At 47.8% G+C, this 12,412-nt stretch overlaps 1 protein-coding gene across 3 annotated transcripts in view; it reads right to left on the bottom strand.

Moving 5' to 3' along the window:
- Positions 1–11,362, bottom strand: part of H6PD (hexose-6-phosphate dehydrogenase/glucose 1-dehydrogenase) — a 35,968-nt gene extending 24,606 nt beyond the window's left edge. For 2 of the 3 annotated variants that reach the window (XM_059912223.1, XM_059912230.1), the window contains exon 1: positions 11,048–11,362. Coding sequence is in view for 1 of the 3 variants with exons in the window: in XM_059912230.1 (XP_059768213.1) it covers positions 11,048–11,052 (5 nt within the window). In the remaining 2 variants the exon portion in view is untranslated. The remainder of the gene's footprint in view (positions 1–11,047) is intronic. The other variant, XM_059912241.1, reaches the window with a different exon arrangement.
- Positions 11,363–12,412: the final 1,050 nt, after the last annotated feature.

Below are 12,412 nucleotides of genomic sequence, written 5' to 3'. Positions count from 1 at the left end.
GATAAAATAACCTACTCAAGGTCAGGCAGCTCAGAGGTGAGAGGATTTGAATACAGGCAGCCTGGTTCCAGCACTTACTTCCCACCTACCTGTAAAACGTGTGACTACAACCCCAAATAGCAAATTTAAAACACTGTTTTAGGGGCTTTCCTGGTGGGGCAGTGGTTGAAAATCCGCCTGCCAATGCAGGCGACATGGGTTCGAGCCCTGGTCCCACATGCCACGGAGCAACTAAGCCCGTGCGCCACAACTACCGAGCCTACGCTCTAGAGACCGCAAGCCACAACTACTGAATCCCGCACCCCACAACTACTGAAGCCCGTGTGCCTAGAGCCCGTGCTCTGCAACAAGAGAAGCCGCCACAATGAGAAGCCCGTGCACCACAACGAAGAGTAGCCCCTGCTCGCCACAACTAGAGAAAGTCCACACGCAGCAAAGAAGACCCAACGCAACCAAAAATAAATAAATTACCAAAAAAACCCCACTGTTTTAGTGTGGACACTGATCCTGCTCCCCTCCAAGACTGGAATGACAGCGGTCTGAACACTCCCGTAAGCGACCCAAGCTGGTTGGCAGCTCTGCTTCCCTGCTGTGAATGGCCGTGGCCTCCCATGTCCACTCCAACAGTGATTCGCTCACCTTCGTTCTGACGTCATGAAGACACTGTATTTAAGCCTGAGTTGCTTTCTTAAAACCTGGAAGGCCCTTTGCCGGGGAAGGGCTCGTTTCTGGACTCCTTAGCCACTTAGTAGCTGTGTGAGCTTACACAAGTTATTTAACCTCTCCCAACCTCGACCACAGAGTGGGAAAACAAGTCAATGAGAAGCACAAAAGGAGACAATCCATATAAAGCACTTGGCACGATGCTTGGCAAACAGTAAGCGCCCAAGAAATGTTAGCCTCTGTCATTATTAAACCAAGAGCATCTTGAGTAAAGTGACTTCTCATCTCTTGGAACTGCTGCAGAACCAATTAACTTCCCACAACAGAAAAAAATGCCAAGGAACAGCACATCGACAACTTTGTGATCTTCCAGCCATACTGATGAAAAATCAAAGGGATATAATGCTGAGATGGTTAAAAAAAGTCCCCACCCCAGCCCATGAGGGCTTTATAATCTGACCCAAAGAGTACAGTAGAGTAAACTTCTAACTCTGCAGCCCTGGGCCTTTCACTTAACTACTCAGGGTCTTTTCTCCAGCTGGAAAATGGGGATCATCCACCTCATTTTAATGTCTTGGGAAAAACCCCCCGTATCATGATGGTGAAAATACTTTGAGAGGTAATGGTGGTAAGAGGTCTCCTAGACAGAGAGCCACCCAGTTCCCAGCTCAGGGCAACAAAAAGCCAAACCAGACATCCTGCTCTGTCCGTGGGTTAGGGCCTGGCAGAGTCCATGGTGAAATTTGGCAACAAGCGATGACATTTTGCCTCGTTCCATCAATAAAGTGAGAAGTGGGTAGGCCACAGATGACCAAAGGTGCCTCCTGGTTTCCCTTTGTCTGCCCACAGATTTGACTGTTTCCCTTTTAAACAGCCTAAAACCATCTGACAATAAGAGTCACTTAGTAAATTCTAGTCTTTGGATAAAAATAACTTTGAGTGTTTGCCTGGAGTGGTTATTTGCTGAGCAGTTATGTACCTCAAAGAAACATGTACACAAAATACCGCCTAAAAATGAGCTCTGTGCATGCCAAACACTGAGTCTTTTTATCTCAGGTGCTCCTAAAACTTGCCAAAAGATTAGCCTCATAAGCTGATCACTGTAGAAAATGTACAACGTAATTTAAAATACACCCAGCCTGCTGGATGCTGGTGGGGGACCTCGACGCCCAGGGAGACAGGAGGAACCCCCAAACGAACCGGTAGGACGTGGGGGGACTGAGCGGGGAGGAGAAGTGGAGGCCGGAGGGCGCCCCTGAGGGGTGGCTGAGAGGGGGGAGGGGTTCCCACGCCCGGAGGGACCCTTGGGGGCTCGGATCAGGGGGGAGTACGCCCAGCGTTTCCTCTGCCCAATCTGCTGGGGAAGCCTGCCCAGTTATCGGGCCGGTCCTACGCCCACCCTCAGAGGCCCCCTCACGGCCCCATTTGTCCTGGGGGCGTAGGAGGGAGGCCGGGGGGAGAACAGGAAAGGCAGGCGGGAGGGGCCCTCCATGACCGGGGCAGCAGGAGCGGGAGAGGAGCAGAGGGTGTTGGCCCCGCCCACTCGACCCTGGGAAGCATGCTGGGCTCCCAGATGGGGTCCCCCGCCCCCTGAGACCAGAGGCGGGAAGCACACCTGGGTCCCTTCTGTTCCACTGAGCCTAAGCCCCACCTCCCACACCTCCGGGGGCCTTTTCCAGCCCTGTGGTCCTAAGCATAGGCCCCGCTTACCACCCAAACCCCGCCCCTGCTTAGGCCCTGCCCTCCACAGCCAAGGTCTTTTCCACCTTTTTTTTTTTTTTCCCCTCCTCTTTTTCACTATTGCGGTTCTGTTTTACCTTCCGGTTGTTGTTTCATCTATATTTTTTTTTTTTAATTTTTATTTATTTATTTTTATTTATTTATGGCTGTGTCGGGTCTTCGTTTCTGTGCGAGGGCTTTCTCTAGTTGCGGCAAGCGGGGGCCACTCTTCATCGCGGTGCGCGGGCCTCTCATTATCGCGGCCTCTATTCTTGCGGAGCACGGGCTCCAGACGCGCAGGCTCAGTAGTTGTGCCTCACGGGCCCAGTTGCTCCGCGGCATGTGGGATCTTCCCAGACCAGGGCTCGAACCCGTGTCCCCTGCATTGATTGGCAGGCAGATTCTCAACCACTGCGCCACCAGGGAAGCCCTCATCTATATTTTTATTTTTATATTCTTTCTAACGTATCTGTTCATTTCCTAGTCTAATTTTTTTACTTTGTTACTGTTTTTTTTGTTTTTTTGTGTTTTTTTGCCACCCCACATGGCGTGCCAGACCTTGGTCCACGAGCCGGGTGTTGGGCCGAAGCTCCTGAGATGGGAGCTCCAAATATGAACCACTGGACTAACAGAGAACCTCAGACCCTAGGGAATATTCATCAGAGTGAGGTCTACCGGAGGTCCTCATCTCAGCACCAAGACCAGCTCTACCCAACAGCCTACAAGCTCCAGTGTTGGAAGCCTTAGGCCAAACAACCAGTAAGACAGGAACACAACACAATCCAACTCATCAAAAAAAAAAAAAAAAAAAAAAAGAGATGGCAAAAAAATATGTCACAGATGAAGGAACAAGGTAAAATCCTACAAGATCAAATAAATGAAAAGGAAATAGGCAATCTACCTGAAAAAGAATTCAGAGTAATGATAGTAAAGATGATCCAGAATCTCAGAAATAGAATGGAGGCATGGATTGAGAAAATACAAGAAATGTTTAACAAAGATCTAGAAGAACTAAAGAACAAACAAACAGAGATGAACAACACAATAACTGAAATGAAAAATACCCTAGAAGGAATCCACAACAGAATAACGGAGGCAGAAGAACGAATAAGTGAGCTGGAAGACAAAATGGTAGAAATAACTGCTGAGGAGCAGAATAAAAAAAAAAAAATGAAAAGAATTGAAGACAATCTCAGAGACCTCTGGGACAACACTAAACACACCAACATTTGAATTATAGGGGTCCCAGAAGAAGAAGAGAAAAAGAAAGGGTCTGAGAAAATATTTGAAGCGATTATAATGGAAAAGTTCCCTAACATGTGAAAGGAAATAGTCACCCAAGTCCAGGAAGCACAGAGAGTCCCATACAGGATAATCCCTAGGAGAAACACACCAAGACACATATTAATCAAACTAACAAAAATTAAATTCAAAGAAAAAATATTAAAAGCAGCAAGGGAAAAACACAAAATAACATACAAAGGAATCCCATAAGGTTATCAGCTGATTTTTCAGCGGAAACTCTGCAGGCCAGAAGGGAGTGGCAGGATATACCTAAAGTGATGAAAGAGAAAAACCTACAATCAAGATTACTCTACCCAGCAAGGATCTCATTCAGATTCAATGGAGAAATCAAAAGCTTTTCAGATAAGCAAAAGCTAAGAGACTTCAGCACCACCAAACCAGCTTTACAACAAATGCTAGAGGAACTTGTCTAGGCGGGAAACACAAGAGAAGAAAAAGACCCACAAAAACAATCCAAAAACAATTAAGAAAATGGTAATAGGAACATACATATCAATAATAACCTTGAATGTAAATGGGTTAAATGCCCCAACCAAAAGATACAGACTGGCTGAATAGATACAAAAACAAGACCCATATATATGCTGTCTACAAGAGACCAACTTCAGACCTAGGGACACATACAGATTGAAAGTGAAGGGGGGGGTGGAAAAAGATATTCCATGCAAGTGGAAATCAAAAGAAAACTGGAGTAGCAATACTCGTATTGATTAAATAGACTTTAAAATACTGTTACAAGAGATAAGGAAGGACACTACATAATGATCAAGGGATCAATCCAAGAAGAAGATATTAACAATTATAAATGTTTATGCACCCAACATAGAAGCACCTCAATACCTAAGGCAAATGCTAACAACCATGAAAGGGGAAATCGACAGTAACACAGTAACAGTAGGGGACTTTAACACCCCACTTACACAAATGGACAGATCATCCAAACAGAAAATAAATAAGGAAACACAAGCTTTAAGTGACACAATACATCACATAGATTTAATTGATATTTATAGAACATTCCACCCAAAAGTGGCAGAATACACTTTCTTCTCAAGTGCACATGGAACATTCTTCAGGATAGATCACATCTTGGGTCACAAATCAAGCTTTGGAAAATTTAAGAAAATTGAAATCGTATCAAGCATCTTTTCTCACCACAACACTATGAGATTGGAAATCAATTACAGGAAAAAAAACTGAAAAAAAATACAAATACATAGAGGCTAAACAGTGCACTACTAAATAACCAAGAGATCACTGAAGAAATCAAAGAAAAAATTAAAAAATACATAGAAACAAATGACAACAAAAACATGACAACCCAAAACTTATGGGACACAGCAAAAACAGTTCTAAGAGAGAAATTTATAGCAATTCAATCTCACCTCAAGAAACAAGAAAAATCTCAAATAAACAATCCAACCCTACATCTAAAGCAACTAGAGAAAGAAGAACAAAGAAAACCCAAAGTCAGTAGAAGGAAAAAAGTCACAAAGATCAGAGCAGAAATAAATGAATACAAACGAAGAAAACAATAGCAAAGATCAATAAAACTAAAAGCTGGCTCTTTGAGAGGATAAACAAAATTGATAAACCCTTAGCCAGCCTCATCAAGAAAAACAAGGGAGCTCTCCAGGCGGCGGGGAGAGAGGGCAGCCTGCTGGGTCCGCACGGCCTCGGGCTGAAGCCCGGGTCCCCGCCCGCCCCAGCGCCTGGCCGAGCCCCGCCCCCCGCGTCTCCATCGTGGGTCGCGGTGGTCGGATGTGCTCCCGGGTCCGCGGGACAGGGGGGCGCAGAGGTCCCTTGTGTTGGCAGGGGTGGGTGCGGCGAGGTTCCGGCGCCTCCGCGGAGCATCGTGGGGCTGGGGCTGGGGGCGCCGCGGATTGCGATGCTCTCCGCACTTTCCCGGCTCTGAAGCCTCGAGAACACGGCTAGGCAGCAGTAGTTTAATGGGGAGTTTGCCTGCTGGGAACTAGGGGCCTGCTGGGGTCTCAGTTCCTGGCTGGCCACGGAACACGAGGTTGCCAGGAGTGTGACGGCAACAGGCAAGAGTGTCCCGCTGGTGCAGTGATAAGCAGGAAAGGAAGGACAGCGGCTGTTGGCCTGTGAACCTAGGCAAGAATGACCAGCCGACACAGTCCAGACCAAGGTCCGTGGGCCCAGCTCGGTCCTGTGCGTCTGGTCAGTGGAATAGACCTGCACGTGTGGCTCTTGTCACTCTAGGATTGGCTTCAGGACAGATCCTGCTGATGAGCCCAGGGCACCGCCCTCAGTTCTCCAGGAGAGTGTGCCGGAGTGGAGCCAGGGGGGTGTGCCCGACTCAGCACGGTGGCCACGCACGTCCAGTCTGCTGGCAAGGGCAGTGGGGAGCCGGGGGAAGTCACGGCCTTGGGAATGTCCTCTGATGAAGAAGAACCTGCGGGCTTATAAAATAACTTGTGTGTGGAACGTTGGCGTGCTGAGAAGCAGTTCTGTGTGCTTTTCCCCCCTGGTGGGGATCAGCAGTGCTGAGGCAGCAGGCGGGATACAGAAGTGTGAGCAGAGACCGTCTGGAGTCCCCAAACTCCAGGGGAACTAGAGGTGACAGCCAGCCTAGTGACGAGGACAGGAGCTGGGGGCGGTGGCGCTGGCGGCAATCCAGCAGGTTCCCCTCATCTCAGGGCCCTAATCCTGGCTCCAGCCGGGTGGTCAGGGGAGCTGCAAGGTGTTATGGGCGAACAGAGCCCACAGTCCTGAGCTGTTCTTCGCTGTGTCTGGGTCATCTCCCCCCACCCAAGGGGAGAAATCTAGATGAGATTTAAGAATTAGTGCTTTAAGAATGTGGACCTCGGGCTTTCCTGGTGGCGCAGTGGTTGAGAATCCACCTGCCGATGCAGGGGACACGGGTCCGAGCCCTGGTCTGGGAAGATCCCACATGCCACGGAGCAGCTGGGCTCGTGAGCCACAATTACTGAGCCTGCGTGTCTGGAGCCTGTGCTCCACAACAAGAGAGGCCGCGATAGTGAGAGGCCTGCGCACTGTGATGAAGAGTGGCCCCCGCTTGCCACAACTAGAGAAAGTCCTTGCACAGAAACGAAGACCCAACACAGCCATAAAAATAAATTAAAAAAAAAAAAAAAAAAAGAATGTGGATCTCATAGTTGAAACCTCAGAAGACATGTTTTCAGCACAGGGTGTTAAAGTGAACGGAAGGATTCAACCCCTTTTCAAGGAGGGTGTCTCCATGTGGGCAGAACTAGAGAATAAATGGGTCTTGAATAAAAAAAAAAAAGAAAGAAAGAAAGAAAAAAGGGAGAGGACGCAAATCAATAAAAGTAGAAATGAAAAAGGAGAAATCACAACTGACACTGCAGAAATACTAAGGATTATAAGAGACTACTACAAACAACTATATGCCAATAAAATGGACAACCACGAAGAAATGGACAAATTCTTGGAAAGGGACAATTTTCCAAGACTGAACCAGGAAGAATTAGAAAATATAAACAGACCTATCACAAGTAATGAAATTGAAACTGTAATTAAAAATCTTCCAACAGACAAAAGTCCAGGACCAGATGGCTTCACAGGCGAATTCTACCAAACATTTAGAGAAGAGCTAACACTGATCCTTCTCAAACTCTTCCAAAAAATTGCAGAGGGAGCAACACTCCCTAATTCATTCTATGAAGCCACCATCTCCCTGATACCAAAACCAGAAGAAGATATCACAAACAATGAAAATTATAGACCAATATTACTGATGAACATAGATGCAAAAATCCTGAACAAAATACTAGCAAACAGAATCCAACAACATATTAAAAGGATCATACACCATGATCAAGTGGTATTTATCCCAGGGATGCAAGGATTCTTCAATATACACAAATCAATCAGTGTGATACAACACATTAACAAATCAATGATCATCTCAATGTATGCAGAAAAAGCTTTTGACGAAATTCAACACCCATTTATGATAAAAACTCTCCAGAAAATGGGCATAGAGGGAACCTACCTCCACATAATAAAGGCCATATATGACAAATCCACAGCAAACATCATACTCAATGGTGAAAAACTGAAAGCATTTCCACACGATCAGGAACAAGACAAGGATTCCACTCTTGCCACTCTTATTCAACATAGTTTTGTAAGCCTTAGCCATGGCAATCAGAGAAGAAAAAGAAATAAAAGGAATAGAAACTGGAAAAGAAGTAAAACTGTCACTGCTTGCAGATGACATGATATTATACATAGAAAATCCTAAAGATGCCACCAGAAAACTACTAGAACTAATCAATGAATTTGGTAAGGTTGCAGGACACAAAATTAATGCACAGAAATCTCTGGCATTCCTATACACTAACAACGAAAAATCAGAAAGAGAAATTAAGGAAACAATCCCATTTACCATCACAACAGAAAGAAAAAAATACTTAGGAATAAACCTATCTAAGAAAGTGAAAGATGTGCACTCAGAAAACTATAAAGCTCTGATGAAAGAAATCAAAGATGACATACCATGTTCTTGGATTGGAAGAATCAATATTGTGAAAATGACTATACTACCCAAAGCAATCTACAGATTCAATGTAATCCCTATCAAACTACCAATGGCATTCTTCACAGAATTAGAACAAAAAATTTTACAATTCATATGGAAACACAAAAGTCCCCAAATAGCCAAAGCAATATTGAGAAAGAAAAACAGAGCAGGAGGAATCAGGCTCCCCGACTTCAAACTATACTACAAAGCTACAGTAATCAAGACAGTATGGTACTGACACAAAAACAGAAATATAGATCAATGGTACAAGATAGAAAGCCCAGAGATAGACCCACGCACATATGGTCACCTAATTTACGACAAAAGAGGCAAGAACATACAATGGAGGAAAGACAGCCTCTTCAATAAGTGGTGCTGGGAAAACCGGACAGCTACATGTAAAAGAATGAAATTAGAACACTTCGTAACACCATACACAAAAATAAACTCCAAATGGATTAAAGACCTAAATGTAAGACCAGACACTATAAAACTCTTAGAGGAAGGCTTCCCTGGTGGCACAGTGGTTAAGAATTTGCCTGTCAATGCAGGAGACACGGGTTCGAGCCCTGGTCCGGGAAGAACCCACATGCCGAGGAGCAACTAAGCCCCTGTGCCACAACTACTGAGCCTGCGTGCTAGAGCCCATGAGCCACAACTACTGAGCCCGCGTGCCACAACTACTGAAGCCGTCACACCTAGAGCCTGTGCTCCATGACAAGAGAAGTTACTGTAATGAGAACCCCGTGCACTGCAACAAAGAGTAGCCCCCGATCGCCACAACTAGAGAAAGCCCACTCGCAGCAATGAAGACCCAATGCAGCCAAAAATAAATAAATAAATAAATATATTTTAAAAAAAAAACTCTTACAGGAAAACATAGGAAAAACACTCTTTGACATAAACCACAGCAAGATCTTCTTTGGCCCACCTCCTAGAGTAATGAAAATAAAAACAAAAATAAACAAATGGGACCTAATTAAACCTAAAAGCTTTTGCACAGCAAAGGAAACCATAAACAAGACGAAAAGACAACCCTCAGAATGGGAGAAAATATTTGCAAATGAAACAACAGACAAAGGATTAATCTCCAAAATAAACAAACAGCTCACGGAGCTCAATATCAAAAAACAAACAGTCCAATTAAAAAATGGGTGGAAGACCTAAATAGACATTTCACCAAAGAAGACATACAGATGGCCAAGAGGCACATGAAAAGCTGCTCAACATCACTAATTATTAGAGAAATGCAAACCAAAACTACAATGAGGTATCTCCTCACACCGGTCAGAATGGCCATTATCAAAAAATCTAGAAACAATAAATGCTGGAGAGGGTGTGGAGAAAAGGGATCCCTCTTGCACTGTTGGTGGGAATGTAAATTGATACAGCCGCTATGGAGAACAGTATGGAGGTTCCTTAAAAAACTAAAAATAGAACTACCATATGACCCAGCAATCCCACTACTGGGCATATACCCTGAGAAAACCGTAATTCAAAAAGACACATGCACCCCAAAGTTCACGGCAGCTCTATTTACAATAGCCAGGACATGGAAGCAACCTAAATGTCCATCGACATTTGAATGGATAAAGAAGATGTGGCACATATATACAATGGAATATCACTCAGCCATAAAAACGAACGAAACTGAGTTATCTGTAGTGAGGTGGATGGACCTAGAGTCTGTCATACAGAGTGAAGTAAGTCAGAAAGGGAAAAACAAATACCGTATGCTAACGCATATATATGGTATCTAAAAAAAAAAAAAAAATGGTACTGATGAACCCAGTGGCAGGGCAGGAATAAAGACATAGACATAGAGAGTGGACTTGAGGACACGGGGTTGGGGGGGGGGGAAGCTGGGGTGAAGTGAGAGTGGCATTGACACATATACACTACCAAATGTAAAATAGATAGCTAGTGGGAAGCAGCAGCATACACAGGGAGATCAGCTCTGTGCTCTGCGAGGACCTAGAGGGGTGGGATAGGGAGGGTGGGAGGGAGACGCAAGAGGGAGGGGATATGGGGATATATGTATACATATGGCTGATTCACTTTGTTGTACAGCAGAAACTAACACAATATTGTGAAGCAATTATACTCCAATAAAGATCTATAAAAATAAATAAACAAAAATAAAATATACATGGGAAAAAAACTACACCCGGTCTACCCAGGTTTCCCTCACTGGCTACCTTTCACAAGCTACGGGCCTGGTGGGGGGCGGGGACAGAGGGTTGGGGGAAAGCAATTTCGGCTTGTAATTTTTCCAGAAGTTCTCACTTCCAGCTACACATTCAAGTTTGAGTGAGCAGATTTTCAGAGACCCAGCTAGGTTTACTTCTGCAAAACCATTCATTGGATGGATGTGTTTGAAACGCTGATCGAAACCTGAGCGCTAATGCCAAAGATTAAGCAGATTCCGGGGTGAGGGAGTGGGGAAGCCGCAAGTTCCTCCTCTCACTGAACTGAACTGCAGAAAAGCCTGGGAAAGGGGACGCCGCCGGCCCCTCCGGACCAGCCTCGACCGCGCCTGGCTGCCTCCTGCCCACCCGCCACCAAACACAACTGCCGCGCCAGGGGACCTACGGAGGCGGAAGCGAACAATAATTTATTTCGCAGGAGGAAGGCGGGGAAGGGAATTCGGGCGGGTGGGTGGTGGCTGGGGTGACTCTTCCCAACTAAACGCCCAAGGATTTCACAGCCACGCGGGGCCGGCCTCTCGGGCCTGCGGGTTCGGCTGGGTGCGAGCACGCAGTCGCCCTCCGGCTGTAAATAATTCCTGCGGCCAAAGGAGCCGGAGAGAAAGCGGGGGATGCAGCTTACTTCATCTCGCCCGTCAGAGCCGGCCGCTTCTCCGGGAAACGTCGAGGGCGGCGCAGGGCGCCCGGTGCTGCGGGCCGAGCTCAGGCCAGGCCGGGGCCCCGCGCATCCTCTTCCGCCCGTCGGGCCCACCCTAACAGGGGCGCGTCACGCGGCCCCGCGCCTAACGCGCGCTCGGGTTTCGCCAGCGACGCCGGGGGCGGTGAGCGGGGAGGGCGCGAGGCGAGGTCCGGCCCGACCGACCCTTCCCGGCCCAACCCGAGACGCATCACAGTCCGCGAGGACGGTGCCCCCGCGAGACCTGGACCTCAGACCCCTGCGACCTCGGCGCGCGCGCGCGCGCAGAAGGGCCCCCCCCCCCGAGCCAGGGACGCGCACGCGCAGTGGGACCAGGCGAGGGGCGCGCGCAGTGGGGCCGAACCAGGGGCGGGCGGCCGAGGCGCAGGCAAGACCACGCCCCCTAGCTCCGGTCGCTGGGGGTAGGGGGGCGGGGGTAGGGGGGCGGGGGCAGGGGGCGGGGGTAGGGGCGGGGTAGGGGGGCGGGGGCAGGGCCCTCCCGCGAGGCCCACCCACATGATTCCTTGGTTCCCGTGGATGGGCTGGACTTAAGAACGAAGTGAGCGGACCATTCTCTGTCGCCCTGGGTTCTCTTGTGCATCGTAGAGGCCGCCTTCTGGGACACACGAGGGCCGAGGGAAGTGGTTGTGTCGTGGAGCCGGGTTGCCCACGATCTGGCACAAGCTGTGGGACCTGGAACAGGTCACTTGACCTCGCTTTTCTCCATCTATGGAACGAGCGGCTTGGTGTATCCCATTTTTAAAATCCAGAAGTAGTGATTTAGGGGTGGGAGAGCAGGCTATGGGCCGTGTCTCCACCAGGCAGCTTCAACTCTCTGCCTACACTCGTGTGACTTTGAAGACACTAACCTGTGATAAGTGCCCAGGAAGTGGTAGCTTGCACCTGTGTGGCTTTATTAGCAAGATCGTGGATGGGAAGAAGGCCTTCTCTGCGGGGTGATGGTGAGGTTATAAAGAGATGACAGGGTGAGCTACCTCTCTGAGCACTCAGTGGGTGGTATAACGGCCCCCTGCCCCACTCTTCACCATTATCACGCAGTACCTGACCCTCACTCTCACCTTCATGCCCACTTTCCTCCCAGCCCTACAGTGTGGTCAGTGCCCCCTGTGGGGCCGCAGCCATCAGAGAAGCTGCTGCTACTTCCTGCTTCTCAACAGACCCTGCATGACCTTGAGTTAAATAAGGCAGGGCTGCTGCTACATTGACCAGCCACACCACCCAGGACCACCTCCTGGATGGTCTCATCCCTACTCCTGAGCATCTTGGCTCTTTCCCTTCTTCAGACCCACC

This window comes from Balaenoptera ricei, chromosome 1 (genome assembly GCF_028023285.1).
Source record: "Balaenoptera ricei isolate mBalRic1 chromosome 1, mBalRic1.hap2, whole genome shotgun sequence".
Taxonomy (NCBI): Eukaryota; Metazoa; Chordata; class Mammalia; order Artiodactyla; family Balaenopteridae; genus Balaenoptera; species Balaenoptera ricei.
Note: the sequence above shows the minus strand (reverse complement) of the source record. Positions and strands in the feature narration are given on the sequence as shown.